This window comes from Mytilus californianus, unplaced genomic scaffold, assembly GCF_021869535.1.
Source record: "Mytilus californianus isolate M0D057914Y unplaced genomic scaffold, xbMytCali1.0.p SCAF_4, whole genome shotgun sequence".
NCBI lineage: Eukaryota > Metazoa > Mollusca > Bivalvia > Mytilida > Mytilidae > Mytilus > Mytilus californianus.
In genome coordinates this window covers 54,088,023-54,104,666 of record NW_026262690.1, presented here as the reverse complement: position 1 = coordinate 54,104,666, position 16,644 = coordinate 54,088,023, and the positions used below count along the sequence as shown (strand labels likewise).

General features: G+C 31.9%; 1 protein-coding gene and 1 long non-coding RNA gene across 4 annotated transcripts in view; one reads left to right on the top strand and one right to left on the bottom strand.

Moving 5' to 3' along the window:
* LOC127738272 (uncharacterized) overlaps positions 1-16,644 on the bottom strand; it is a 46,402-nt gene that overhangs the window by 14,989 nt on the left and 14,769 nt on the right. For all 3 annotated transcript variants that reach the window (XM_052249459.1, XM_052249457.1, XM_052249458.1), the window contains exon 3: positions 334-436. In XM_052249459.1, coding sequence (XP_052105419.1) covers positions 334-436 — 103 coding nt within the window. The remainder of the gene's footprint in view (positions 1-333; positions 437-16,644) is intronic.
* LOC127738281 (uncharacterized) overlaps positions 15,045-16,644 on the top strand; it is a 31,630-nt gene continuing 30,030 nt past the window's right edge. The window contains exon 1 of the long non-coding RNA XR_007999982.1: positions 15,045-15,321. This is a non-coding gene — a long non-coding RNA (uncharacterized LOC127738281). The remainder of the gene's footprint in view (positions 15,322-16,644) is intronic.

Sequence of the window (16,644 nt, the reverse complement as noted above, 5' to 3'; positions counted from 1 at the left end):
TGGTTTTTAAATTAAGTTGAAGATATAGTAATAAAATAAACAAGTTGAACGGTTTCGCATCAATTTGGCTGCTAGTTGATGTAAAACGTTTTGAACTAAAGTAGTGTGGTCTCTGAAAAGATATATAAATTGAATTGATGCGGAATAAACAAAAAAAAATATCCCTTTCAGCAGTTATACAGAAAGATTCAAGAACCGTTAATGTTTACATATAGTAGAATTAAGATCCCTTCAAAAATATGATTCCAAATGCACATGATATGGAACATATGTTACGTTTTCCTTTATTCTGCACGAAAGTCGTAATTAATGTGACTATTATGTTTAACCTACCGGGTTGAGGGACTTGAACTGCATGCAGGTACGTTAAAGCAGCATGTCTATATAATGGGTCTCTGTTATCTCCACCCTCGAGATACTGGGACCTCAGGAAAACCTGTAATGTAAATGAGAGATAAGTATTGTTAATATAATTATAATGCCTCGTTAGACAAATACTTTAAGGAAGTTTGTGTAGCGTTATGGTTGATGTCTCGATAGCTTTAGTTCACATTCTTCAGTTCGAATCCAAATTAGAGAAATATATAAATTTCTAAGGACAAAATACGTTATAACCTTATAAGGTTGAATATAAATTATAATACAAAAAACGAAAAAAAAAAAGAGAAAGCATCTGCTACCTAATTAGTTGCGCGCAAATCGTTTTCGACATACTCCTTCATACTATGAAGAAAAATATCCGGCATGTAAACCTTCACATTCATGAATGTGTTCGATGATATATGATTTTAAAGTGTTTACAGTTGATTTAAAACAAGGACAGAGTATTCTTGATTGATTTGTTTTATTGTATTAACGACATAAAAGGAAAACTTTACATGAAACTAATTTGTGTCAACATTTTCCCTTTTCCTATATGGGACATGCAAGATAAAGGAAAATAACAAAGTATTGCTTTACACAATGTAATTATTAAAATAAAAGGTTCAGTAAAAAACCCGCAGAGACTATAGAGCGTTTAAAAAGTGTCACCACTTTACTCCTTTTTTGGTTTCCATTTAACCAGTGATTTTCATAATGTCATTTATCAATTTATCAAAGTCAATACTTGTGTTACATCATTGTGATTAGAATAACAGCAAGTTACCTGCATATTCCTCCATAACAACCATTTAACAAACATTTAAACCGCAATGCAGGAAAGATGTATTATTTAAACTTCTTCATCAGTAATGGCAATGTAAACAGAAAAACATTGTGAAGTGATTAATACCGTGTTTTCATGTGTCGTCCCAATGGAAAAAATACATATATATTATGCATTTTTGTGGTAATGGTTACAATATCAATTCCCAGAATAATCAGTGTTGACAGAATGGCAAGGTCAAATACGACATTTATGTTTCATTTTAATTGTGCTGCATCATAGATCTGATCGAATCACGAATGGGCCATAACACCATCAATAAATTGCAATTACTATATAACAATAACAAATGTAAATGCATATGTACTTAAAATAGCTGATCATAGCTAGTATGCATGTTATTGAAAAAAACAGATACAAATAAAACAGCAAAAAAAAACTGATATAAAAACTTATAAACAGTAGGGGAAAAAAGCAAATTAGATGACTCATTCCTCGTGATTAGAAAATCCAATTTTGGTGATTTTCTTAGTTAGCTGCAATTTTGTGTTTTTATCAAAGACTATTACCGTTAGTTTTATTCATGTATATGCATTAATGCAAAATGGCCCAAGACAAAGGATCGTATTTTGGAACATGAATATGCATTAACGGGAAAGCGTACAATTTCATTTGCACTTTGATCTTTTGTTGCCTAAATATAAAGATTGACAATAAAAGAATGAATCAAAACAATAAAAGAAAAACAACATACTGTGTCATGATGTTTAATGCAAGAATGATAGTCTTCCCAGTATACTCTCTTGTCAAACGCGGAAACAGTTCAAGAGTTACCAAGGAGGCAATCGACGAAATACAAACAACATCATGGTCAAAAACACTACATAGCAACCAAAAATTGACACTTCACACAATTTTTGCACTACACAATTTTTATCGAAAACCATCTTTGGTGAAAGTCTCGTTGCATATAAAAAGAAAACTGAATGTCTTTAAATCAAGACAATCCAATGTTTACCGGTATAAATTGGAACGCAAAGAACTCTCATACTACAGAACAATTGCCACCACCATAAAAAGACAGCAATATGTGATTAATCGTGAAATACCATAATTAAATATTTCGGTAAGTTCAAATATACATGAAACTCATTTGTATCCAGATATGTTCCTCTCTGTTTTATAGAATAGATACTTTTTGAAGCTGACGTGAAGTTCTGTATGCTACACCTTCCGAGATATATAGTGCTGTTCTCTATCAAGAAAAACGGTTTCAGTAAAAAATAAATCTTACAATTCCAAATATTTGAGATGATTTATATTTGGGCATTGGATATACATTTGCTGAATATGCCTGTACTAAGTCCAGAATATGACAGTTGTTTTCTATTCGTTCCGTTGGTTGATATAGGTTTACGTTTGATTTTGTCAGGTTTTATAGACTCCTCCCCCTTTTTTGAATTTTCCTTGGAGTTGGTGTTTTTGTTAATACTTTTTTGTAGTATTATTAGAAGTACATTCCTTTGAGCCCTTGTAATGGTTGTCCTTTATGCAACGCATAACCCGCAGAACAGAAGTTTCCGTTGCGTTGTTCTCATTTGACATGCCTGAATAGATACTAGTATAAGAAGATGTGGTATGAGTGCCAATGAGACAACTCTCCATCCAAGTCAAAATTTATAAAAGTAAACCGTTATAGGTCACAGTACGGTCTTTAACACGGAGCCTTGGCTCACACCGAACAGATGCATGATTTTAAAATTTACTAAAAAAATTTCACTATCTTCGTATCACAAAATAGCGATATGTGCATTAAAGTTTATTGCCCTTATCGTATTTGAAAATAATTACAAATTATCACATAATAAGTTGTTTTTCTTAAATTTTGCTGTGTAACCAATGAAGACAACACCGGTTCAATCTGAACCAATTTGAAAGTTTGCAAAAATAAAACAAGGATGGTTATAAAAAGCGATGGTTGTCAGATGTAACTCACGGTTTTGATAGGTCGGTTCGCATAATTCATCTACAAACACTGATATGTAACGATATTCGCCGTCTTCTATGGGGACATTGTGATACCTTCGTGGTTTTCAATAACATTTTTATATGTTACTCTAAGTATGGACTCATCTGAAGACTTGTCCTTGACTCTAATAGGTTAAAATCACAGTCACAGTAAGTTCGTTCATTTTGAGTTTCAAGCCTTATTAACATATAACGTATCGTATTATAACCAATATCATTTCCATATAAAGTATGTAGTTCACATGTTCAACATGTTTTGATAAGTCTTAAGAATTTATAGAGGATAAAGACTTGATGAACACCATTAGCGAATACGATATTTTACATGAATACATTGAACATAAAGAATGAGTAGGAGGCAGGACAGTTTTTTTCTTCTGTCGATTCATTCGTATATTGATCTAATTAGAAATCCAGCACGATATAACTTAAGACTGAGGTAAAATTACAAAAACAGAATAAATCAGGCCGTTGGTTTTCTCTTTAAACATTTTTCCCCCCTCATATTTTATCATATCGGTGCCTTTTACATTTTACTTAAGTGTACGGATTTTGCTCATGGGAGAAATCCGTAAAGTACCTATAGTCGATTACATTCTCGTCCTTTAGTCTCATTGGCAATCATACCACATCTCCTTTTTTATATTCATATCCTACTAAATCTTTCTGTTTGGTTAATAGATCTTTAAATATACTTATTGATAAAAGTTTACTGTTGTTGTTCAAGCATTGTTTTTATTCAATTTACCTTAAGTGTTTCTTTTATTTTTCTGTATTGAAAGTTTATAGCGTAAAGTTTTTTTTTGGAAATGAGCTGCATTGTTTAAGATTAATATGCTGTTGTAAATCTATATTTGTAATTGTTCGAAAAACAGCCTACAGCCGCCAATTTCATATTGATTTAATAAAAGCAGGTAAAGTACTTTTAGGTTGCTTTCAGTAACTTCAAGATTTCTCATTGAGTATTATCTATAATTGTTTTACTTGTGCATTTGTTGTCCAATATATACTGAGTAGAGTGTCATTTCTAAACTGACTTCTATCAAATGTTCTTAAATGTCTCTTTTGCTAGTACGCTGACCTAGATTGAAAGGGGAGGATCGAAATCTCAAAAACTAGTTTAACCCCGCCATATTCCTATTCAAGAGCCTCATCAATGGTTGTGAGTCGACTGTTGTGTTACGTCATATTTCATTTTATTCAGAGAATTTGGTATTGTTGGTGGATCTTTAAAACGATTTAGGTCTTGACATATTGTCTAGATACCCGTCTATTGTTGAAGGTTATATGCTGTCCTCTATACATTGTTTGGTTATATGTGTACTTTTGGTTGCTGTCTCTTGGGCGTATATCCCACGCCTCCCTGTTTAATCTATTAACTCCCCTCTTTTAAGACTCACACCAATTCAGTGCTAGACATATCGTATACACATTTGTCTATTATTAAGGCCATATGTTGTACTCTAGATGTCTTGATTGTTTTCATTGAACTGCTGTTTCAGTGACATAACCAACATCTCCTTTTATTCATAAAACAGTAAGAAGTGACTATGAGTGTGATTGTCACAATGAAATAAGACAACATAAGATTGAGAGACGTTCCTACAATATTAAAGTAAGAGCTAACAATGCATATAGCACAGAAGACTAATATGAAGGTTTTTCAAAAGAAAACTAAAACATATATTCTGTAGATATGTTATATTTTCGCATTCTTACGCTGTTCAACATTAAATGACAGAGTAAAATGGGTTGACATGGTGGTTTAATTAGTCTTTCAATATATATCGTTTTAAAGTAGATGATTGAAAATTCGACTGATTGCTGGACTTGGAAATATAGCAATATACTGAATTAGTATGTGAAGTAAAGTGAAAAAGGCTTTCCTGGCTAAGAAGGTAGCAAGGTCATCGTTATGTTTTTAAAGAAAAACTAATAACCAGACATGAATTTTAATAAAAACTAGGAGCAACATTTAAGAACAAAATAATGGAAGTTGTATACAAAGTCAACGCAGTCAATTCAGTACAGTTAACAATTTTCATTAAAAAAACGTAAAATACTTATCTCCGGTTGTGCACAATGCTTCGTTTATATGGAATATCATTCATCAACTGCATGAACACAAGAAACCAAAAGTTTTGAAAGTCCCCTCCCCCCCAAAAAAAACAAAACACAAAACAAAACAAAACAGAACAATGGAGTAACCTAAAATATGTGAGAGCATAAGGAATTAAGAATAAAACTAGTTTAAAAATAGCGTCTCTATTTAAAAAACTAATTTACACTTTCGTATACATTTTTACCGATTATCAATACGGACGTTATCATGCTGAAACATAACTACACCAAAGTAAAAAAAATCAAAGTACTGAAGTACTGAACATCGGATGACCGCAAGTTATTGTGGATGTTACAAGCACTTGTCTCAGAAAAAAAAATCACATCTTTATACCTGAAAGTGAGGTTAATGTACAGATGTATTTTTTTTTCTGAGACAAGTTCTTGTGTGGAAGATAAATAAATGAAAGGGAATTAAACATCACCGTAATAACTATGATATATATATATATATATATATATATATATATATATATATATATATATATATATGTATTGTAGTGATACAAATCAATATACTATGGTTTATATTAATATTAATATTTGTATATTACAGTTACATGTATATAAAATTTTCATCCATTTGTATATCATTCTATTCTACTAATTATTAATAGTGCAGTGCAAGTGCATGGTGGACACTCTTCTATAATAATTCGATTTTTCTTATAGATTGGATTTGAGTAGGCATTCATATTTTCCCGCAAAACGAGAGAGCAAGGACCAATAACTCTGCATGTATCTGTATATAATCTTCACCTCCTTTATAGGAGATTGCAATCGTTCTTGAGATATTCTTCCGCATGCGTTAACACAATTTTTCTGTACGTCTGCATAGATATTAATAATTTTTACTTACATACATTGTTTAACAAAAATGCGCGTGGATATCCACAAATTTTCCCGTGCAATGCCAAAAAGTGACTAACCTGTTTTAGATTAACTTCACAAAATACTGTACGGTCAACAGTGAACGGAAGAGCTTTTTCGCTCTCCTTTTCCTGTGACATTACCTGAAAAACTCAAAACCTTATATATGTGGTAACTTGAACCCAACCTAAGTGTGGTATTCAATATGTGGGACAGACGGGACGAGCGTATTACAAAAGAAATCAAGAACACCTTTACCGCTTTCGTAGACCTAAAAAATTCAAAAGTTTGATATATCAACATTTAGATAAGCATAATCACAATCTAAAATTTATTAAATTCCAACCACTTGAAACCGTTCAGAAACAATCAGGAGAATGACACAAGCAATTTGAAAAATCACGTGAAGTTTGCGAATTATTTTGGATAAAAAGACTTCAAACAGCTTATCCTCTCGGTCTTAATGACAAAATATTAGGACAGGGGAACATAACTAAAACTTCAATCGATGTCATTAATATTGTCGATAAACGACTTAGAAATAAAAGGTCTCATGGCAAACGCAAAAACCGTAATCAACGTATTAAACATCGTATAAATTATACACTTGCTGATCTGTTATCTATAATAAAAAATAATGGCAGACATCAAGTATTATGCAAACTGGGTCAGATACCAATAAGTAAATTATATGCTATTTTTCTGGAGTGTGATACAATTTCTTTTTTTAGCCCAATGTATGAATACACCCGTATTATTACAGCCTTTTGTCATCATAGGCTATTTCCTAGTATCGATAAACCTGAAAATCATAAACGGCATTTTCTTAAATAAAAATATATAAATAGAGGTATTGATTTTATTAACTTATCTAGTATATTCAATGACTCTACCATCCAAAGCCAAATACCTCCATATTTTGATAATATAGAACCACCTATTATTTCGTATTCTTATAAAAAACCCAGCAGAAGTTTGATTTTTAATTATACGTCAGTTACATCAGACGTCAATATAGAAAATAATGTTCCTTCCACTTGAGATTGTGAAACATCTAGTTTTAGATATGTTCCCTATGGTCATGTCCTTACAGGAGACCTCAACATCGTCGAAGACCGTGAGGTCATAACTTTTCTTAAGAAAGGACCGAAATGTCGTCCTCCATCTAAAATAGATTGGAAAGTGTCGTCAGATCATTAAAGACGCCCTCTGTCTGTCTACTGTAAAAATTGGTGTAAACGTGAAAAATCTGATAAAAAATCTCTAGACAGTTATTTGAATAAAATTATGAATACTGTTAATATTCGTATATCTCATTTTGAAAACAATTCTGAAATTAGTAATAGGGTCCATGATATTCCCATTTCTAGAATAAAGAATAAACTCCAAGTACTCGCAAAGCGGTTTGTGTTCGTACCGGCAGACAAAGCAGCAAATAATGTAGTGGTGGTGTGACGCATATACTACACGGAAGTTCTCCAAAACGAAATTACAAATTCATCTCGTTCAGGTCCGTACGCTCCACAGAGAGTCAAATTGTAAACAAGCATATCACTGCCACTACCCAGCTTAAGGCCTCTTCCGAACATTTGAAAGTCCCTACTATGTACTGGTTACCTAAATTGCACAAAAAAACATTTAAATTCCGTTTCATCTCCGCGTCTAGTAAGTGTTCTATTACTAATCTATCAGTGCTTCTAAATACCTCCCTTACTACTATCAAAGAACTTGTTATTAACTTTTGTAATAAAGCTTATGAAAATAATGGTATTAATTATTTTTGGAGTGTTAAAAATTCTTTAGAGGTTTTAGATAAAATACATGCTTTTGATGGTCCTTTTAATTCTGTTGACAGTTATGATTTTTTTTACTCTCTATACTACACTTCCACACAATCTCATCAAGAAAAAGTTTTCATATTTAATTAAATGGTCTTTTGAAAAATCTCATTACAAATTTATTTGCTGTAACTCGTTTAAAGCCTTTTTCTGTAACGAAAAAGGAAAGTATGCTAGATACACTTACTGGAAATGTGAAGATATGATTGAAGCTTTAAATTTTCTCCTGGACAACATATATGTACGTTTCGGCGATAGAATGTATCGACAGGTAGTAGGTATTCCTATGGGCACTAACTGCGCCCCTTTAATAGCAGATTTATTCCTGTATTGCTATGAATCTCAGTTTATGACCAAACTCAGTAAAGACACGTCATTGTTACATTTGGTTGATACATTCAACAATACCTTCCGTTATCTAGATGATATTTTTTCGTTAAATAATCCAGAGTTCTCTAAATATACTACCGAAATTTACCCAATAGAACTTACTTTAACTAAATCTAACATAAACAGCAGTAGTTGTCCTTTCCTGGATTTGGACATTTCAATCTCTAAAGGAAAACTCCATACGAAAGTTTACGACAAAGAGACGATTTTTCATTCCCTATTGTTAATTTTCCTTTTTTAGACGGCGATGTTCCTTTGGCTCTATCATACGGTGTATATATATCCCAACTCGTTCGTTATGCCCGTGTGTGTAGTGATGTCATAGATTTTAACGAACGTAATCAATGCATCACTGGTTAATTATTAAATCAAGGATTTCGTTACCATAAATTCCGTAAAACTTTTGCTAAGTTCTTTCATAGATACAAAGATTTGATTAGTAAATTTGGCTGTACTTGTTGAAAACTGATTAAAAACGGTATTTCACATCCTAAATTTTACGGTAATATTGTACTTAAAACGCGGAAATCACTATGTGATCCGTGTAAACTCATCGAACCTTTTTAAACAGGCTTATTAGTAAAGGTTATCTTACCAATGTTGTAATTAGATCTTTGAATATGGTTTACATTGGCACTAATATCGATTTTGTCATCAGCAAATTAAAACATAACTAAATTTGTATTTTTTTCAAGTGGGATGTATAAAGACACACCCACGTTCGTTTAGATCTATAAAGAGGTTAAACTCCTAACTATCCTACTGTCTGTCGATACATTTATGTTTGGCATTGCACTAGTCATGTCTTCTTTGACTGTCCATGACGTTAAAATACTAAATCCCTGGGATGTGTTTTAGTTGATTTTAGTCTCTGATGCATGATTTTTTATTATTAATTATTTTGGCTTTTAACTAGCTGTCAGTAACTGCGAGTACTCTCAAATCGTACTTTCTTGTTTATTTGACCTGTTGATACTAATTGTATTGCTTTTTTGTTATTTAATGTTATTCAGGGTTATATCTGTATATATACCAGCTTTGATAAGTGTTTGGTATAACTATAAATTTTCACTTCGTACTATGAACATCAAAATTATTTATTTTGTAATAATATTTCCTTTCTCTATTGGTACTGTACACGTATACCTAACAACAAAATTATTTTCATTTACCTGTGTTTAAAGTTATTGCAAATGGATGGTATTTTTGTTCGAGCATATTGTTTTTCTTTAATTGTTTAACATTTCTTACCGATATAACATGTTACTTTTATTATTCTTCCCTTAGTTTATTTATTTTGTATTCAAAATTATTTATTTTGTAAAAATATTTCCTTTCTCTTTTGGTACTGTACAGGTATACCTAACAACAAAATTATTTTCATTTACCTGTGTTTAAAGTTATTGCAAATGGATGGTATTTTTCTTCGAGCATATTGTTTTTCTTTTGTTTAACATTTCTTACTGATATAACATGTTCTTCCCTTAGTTTATTTATTTTGTATTTACATTGTGTCATAGGTCAAATTTATTTGTTCAGTGTATGTTCAATGGTGTTAATATGTCCTTTGATTGAGTTAAGCTATTTCAGTTGATATTTTATAGTGTGTCTTTCTATGTTGTGATGTTACACTATTGTTTCAGAAAAAGGGTGAAGGTTTGGTACCATTAAAACGTTTAAACCCGCTGCATTTGTTTGCACCTGTCCTAAGTCAGGAATCTGATGTTCAGTAGTTGTCGTTTGTTGATGTGGTTCATAAGTGTTTCTCGTTTTTTATATAGATTAGACCGTTGGTTTTCCCGTTTGAATGGTTTTACAATAGTAATTTTTTGGGCCCTTTCTAGCTTACTGTTCGGTGTTCGGTGAAGACCGTACTGTGACCTATAATGGTTTACTTTTATAAATTTTGACTTGGATGGAGAGTTGTCTCAATTGCACTCATACCACATCTTCTTATATCTATATAAAACATTTTAATATTATTAAATTATGTTCTAAAAAAAATATTTGATGAGTATTCATTGAAGAAATGAATATATAGCAAGCGATAAGGAATGTTATTTTGCACTCGATGATGTCGGCGTATTTATCATGTTTATAGATCGGTTAAAAACCCAAAACTAATTTACATAATGGAAATTTAGGCGATAGCAATACACCGGAATGACCTCACGGTCATCCGCTGTAATAATGTATAAACATGTACACTTGCATTTAAACTCAGAATGTCATGTACACCTCCTTTAACCAAATGTTTTCAATCAGTTTTCCTTCAAACTTGAAATAAAACATCAATGTAAAAGATCCATATATGCGCACAGCTGTATTTGCAAAAAACTATTTAATATGTTATTTCCTGACTAAATCAAAGCAAACATCGTCGAAGGAAAGAAAACAATCTGTTGTATTGTTATTATTTTGATAAACTTATTACAAACACACTGAAAAAACAATGAGAGGGAAAATGACATGATCGGATTTAATTAGAAAATTGCTATTTTCAGATAATTCTTAATTTTATAAAGTAACCACATAATTCTGACGTATAGTTCGTGCGGGTATTGATTATTTGACATATTTCCAATGTAAATATCTACTTTCTTTCTAAAGTTACATAAACGCACCTAGGTGAACCTCATTAGAAGCTGCATGTACGTTACAGAAATTTTATTTCACAATACTTTGTTACTAGTATTTACGTAAAATGTCAATATCCTCATGCAATATTCCCCATTTCAATTTAATTTAATTTTTCTAACACAAATCAATAGCTGTAGATGTACTTTATTGTGTATGTCAATTCAACAACAAAAGTAATACTGAAATAGTTAATTGAATATCAATAAATTTATATCAAAATAGTTGGTATTCGTTCCAAAGTATTTCTGTTTTCTTAAAATACACCATGTTATGCTACCATTTTCCAAAAGTAATATATCTCTTACATTGTTTAACATTTGTTTGCTGATTTTATTTCAGAAGTAAAGCATGTACCATTGTATCATTGGAGAGTATAAGTGTAAAAACAATATTGCTACGCCGTAGCAAAATGTCCCCCGCGCTGTGTAACCGAGGAAGTAAATTGTGTGTCATTGCGGTACTATAGTCAAAATATAGTATAAGTCCTATTAATCCAATAAAATGGTCACACCAAAATGACAGTATAATATGGTCAACTTCACATAATGGCAAACTATATTGCCATGTATGATAGCTTCCTGTAAAAGTTATCAAATCAAACTGACAATAAAGCACTGTCAAGAGAATATGAAGATAAATAATCCTACCAAGTATGAAAGCTTTACGTCAAACGGTCTCTGAATATAAATGAGTTTCTAGAGACCATTACCATATTCCCCGCAGTGCGACGCGCGGGGGGACAATAATGAGATTTGGTAGGATTACCAATGAAACAGCTATCCGAAAAGACCAAGAACAATTACAGATCACCGTACGGCTTCAAACAATAAGCAGAACCCACTTCGTATAGTAAGCTATAAAATACGCCGGTATGACAAAATGTGGAAACAGAAAACAAACAGCCTAATTTTTATTATAATAACGAACGAAAAATATATACAGCAACCATCGCCCAATGACAGCCACTGGATTACAAAGGCCATGCTTGGGACAGGTACAAACGTTTGATTTTAAGAGCACACAAAGATATTATATATTTCTAAGTTTATATACTGTTTAAAAAAAATTTCCGTAAAGGGGGTTACAAATGACAACTCAGCAGAAACGTTTTTTTTTCCCGTAGGTTTTGTAATACTAGTATCAAATTACAACTATAATCGTAACTAAAAATATCCTGAACACAAGAAGAGCGCGTGAATACGTTTTTTTAATGAAAAAAAGACTGGCGGATAATGGACCACCTGATACTGCCATATATATATACCTAGATCAATATAATAATGCGTGACTTCACATAATATTAAATGAATATTTGATACAAGCATCAGTGCAAAAAGGATTTTATCCGAAGTTTAATTCCTTGGCCTAGTTTAATGCATCATGATGATACTGAAGCACATTTCACCGGTACGATTTTCTGACATTTGTTGAGTGTCCGATATTGGTTACTAGAACTGAATCCTCATTTAACCGGTACGTGAGGTTTTACGTCAACAGGAAATTGACATATTCAGGCTCACCGGAGTGTTTTCTACCTTTGATTAGATATAAAACAATAAAAACAAAGGATGACTGAAATGAGACTTGTTTTTTTTAATGTTTGATATGAAATATGAACACATCTTAAATGGAAACCTGAACTTACGAAATATCTTCTAGTGCTTATCATTAACAATTATATTTCAGAAGAATGGAAGATGAATCTATTCCTGATTACTTTATATATTGTAATTTTAGTCATAATCAATTGGACATGGTCGGCACTTAAGCTGGATAAGGAACAAAAGGTGAAAATAAAATAATTTCTTAATTAGTGCCAGTGAAGAATATCTTTCAGCAACTTGAAGCCTCAGCTACACAAATATGAAGAAAATCTTATCTATGTAAATGTAGGTTGCCATGATACTGTACCACCTTCTAGACACATAAATTGGAAGTTTTACTACAATTCATCATCATGTTTAAATCCAAAGCACTATTTCTAGAAAGAACCTTTCTCCAAGAAGATTAAATAACCCTTGAAAAGTCAGAATAGCATTGTAAAATTTCGTTCTTAATAAGCGTGACTTATTTGTTAAATGTAAACTGTTCCTGTTGATTTTTCCTTAATGTTTTTACCAGTCTGATTGAATTGAATAATATGATATCCACATACATCTACATGTACAAACATCTCTGATCCATATCGGCCACTGGTCGTTAAATAAATATCGAATATGCAGAAAATATTTGCCACTGGACGTAAAGTAAGCAACAACCAATCAATCAATCAATCGTTAAATAAATATCATATAGTTACTGTATACAAGATGGTGACAGATAAAGGATGCTACATGTATGTGATTGATACATTGATTATATGCTTAATTTCCATCAATTGTATTTCATATAAATGTATATCAGATAAGGTAAAACTGGATTGTGTTAAGCTGCCGCACTCGTAAGTAGAGCCTAATGAATATGCATGACAATTTTATAAATAGTGAATTGAGGAATTAATTGAACGCAACCAACAGTATTTGATCGTAAATAATAAATAAAACATAAACTCGGCCTTCTATTAAAATCTATAACCCAGTTATAATCAGTTTTAGGAAATGTTGTCGCCATTCAAAAAATAAGGAAAGGAAACTTTGTAAAATGACATGTTTAAAACCTTATGTGGAAGGTTTTATACGTACTTCATTCACACGGGTGTGCTGCTTACACAAAAACTACTCCAACGGAATAATGAGTATTAGAACGACTGAAATCGTCACTACACAAGTTTTGCGATTTGGTTGACCGATACGATATGTCGGTGTCGCACCTCACTAGCGACATGTTTTATCAGTATAGTCGTCTGATCTGTAATTTTACCGATTGTGTTCTATTCCCTATTGTGAAATATTGACTGAGTGTTAATCGCATGTCGGGTGATGCAAGAAATGCATTAGACACTAAATAAAGGCAGCAGTGGTATACCGCTGTTCGAAATTCATAAATCGATTGAGAAAAAACAAATCCGGGTTACAAACTAAAACTGAGGGAAACACATCAACTATAAGAGGAGAAAAACGACACAACAGAAACACTAAAATGCAACACACACAGAAACGAACAACGCATTGTATGCTAGCCGAATTGATCGACGCACAAAAGTGACGTCACAGATAAATTTCTAAACAATTCCAAAAAATAGGATAGAATTCAAGATTAGGTTTGTAATACTGATATTACATGTATTTAATGAAAATAACAATACTTATTAATATAAAATTGTGTTAGTAATTAGATAATTAATTGTATTATCTAGCTATGTCGGTATTTCTTCTAAATCAAAATGAAAACCAAATACATAGTGTAAGTTTAGTTGACATAAACTGCAATCTATAAATGAACTGGGCGATAAATTATCTTTACCCTCACACACGAATAGAACAGAAAAAGTAAGAATTACAACCCCTGTCGACGCACTCGGTTACGATTCCTTTGGAGTTCATGCGATTCCTTCAGTTTTTGTTTACCTTGATTTGTATCTTCCTAATCGATTGTATCTTCCTAATCGATTTGAACATCGATAAACTACTGTAGATTTAATTTAGCTGTAGAAGATAAAGTGGGATTCACTACTCACTTCACAGACTTCAGTCACAGAAATTTCTGTTGTACATACATATAGAACTTGCTATTTGCGACCAGTTAAACATGTTTCATTACTGCAAAGTATTAATATTAACAATATTGCATAATTTGATATTTTATAAATTGAAATGTTGATAAGCAATTTCATGAAATTGTTTTAATAGACTAAATAAAATAATAAACATAATAAACCTGCTTAATTAAGAATGTCTAGTTATATTCTTACCTTATAAAACCTGTAAATGCATAATAATTTGCTTTCACTGAATTTTACAACCACATCATTTTATTGAGATCGATTCAATATATGACTCATCAGATTTTCTAGAAATTTTCCCGGGAATTATTTTTAAATCTGATGAAATATTTTTGTCATTAGATACAAAAGTACGAATAAAAAATCATTATTTTAAGAGTATTCAGTTAACGAGACTATGTTTATTTTGCCTTATTCATGTCTTGTTAGGTGCTATTTTAAGTAACACAAACTTATGGTTTATTAAAAGTGCTCAAGAATTATACACGTATGTGATATGTAGGATAACCATTATAATGGACGGAAAAACTTAATTCTCAGAAAACTAGAAGTTTACACTTTTTTCTATGGGATAAATGAAAAGGTTTGCAGAGGAACATTTCCTTATTATACTTGATATATTGAAGGTATGTGTTAATACGCGATTATTTTAATCATATTTGTAATAAACCTGTGTTATTTTCTCTTTATTATAGTAACATGCTTCAAATACAATAAGAAGTAACAAGTGTTCTATTATTGTACTGCTATGCACCACTATCTAATGTTAGAAGGTGGAGCGCTCACAAACATATTTAACCGGCCATAGTCTTTATGTGCCTCTCCCAAGCAATGCAGGAGCCTGTAGTCCAGAGCTTACCTGTTGTTGTTGTCATTTTTTAAGAACTAATCAGGCCGTTCGTTTTCTCTTAGAATTGATTCACATTTTGTCATCCCAGGGCCCGTATGCATAAAGCTACTTAAGTTAAGATTTGTTCCGAACGGACGGATTTTTCTACATGTCCAACGAAAAATTAGTATTACGATTGGATATCTTAACTTAAGTAGCTTTATGCATACGAGCCCTGGACCTTTTATAGCTTACTATATGGTATTAATTTTGATCATTTTTATACAACTGCAAGCGGGCGTATAATGGTATGGCGATGTTGTCGTCGTCGTCGTCGAGACAATAACTTGCGTATAAGTGTTTGGATCTCTATGAAATTGTACCACAGGGTTCCATACCACAACAGAAAGGTTGGGATGGATTTTGGGGGTTATAGCCCTAACCGTTTTAGAATTTTTGGCCAAAAAGATGCCAAAAGCAAACATTTTTCTGGTTTCCGGACAATAACTTGAGTATAAGTGTATGGATTTGTATGATATTATACAACAAGTTTCCATACCATAAAAGGAAGGTTGGATTAATTTAGGGGTTATTGTTGTACTCAAAAAATTACCTTAGCAGCATAATTAAAGAGGACAATCTCTCATTTAGTATGAAACTGTAACTAAGGTCATATAGACCATCGCACTTCTACGAACGGACCAACACACTTCAGCGAACGGACCATCGCACTTCAGCGCAGACCATCGTACTCCGAATCCTACACATATGGGGTTAAACCATAACTTTTAAGCTCTAAATCATATCGAATCTGATAAAAATGCATGAATTTAGAAAAAAACAAAATAAAAACCTAGTATTCACACCTAGTACCCAAATGGACAAAACAGTTTAACAAGCCTAAATGCCGGAGATTTTGACTTGTAACATAAAGACTTACAAACGTCTACTATATTTGGTTTTTAACTTCCTTCCTGTTATCCTATTAATACTATCATAATTGGGAAACAATTAAAGATGACAAAATTTCAGAAATACTACGAACAATTATTATATTACACAATTTCGTATCAATAAATGTACTATAAAAACTTATTTGCTTCATTGATCTTGGGTATAC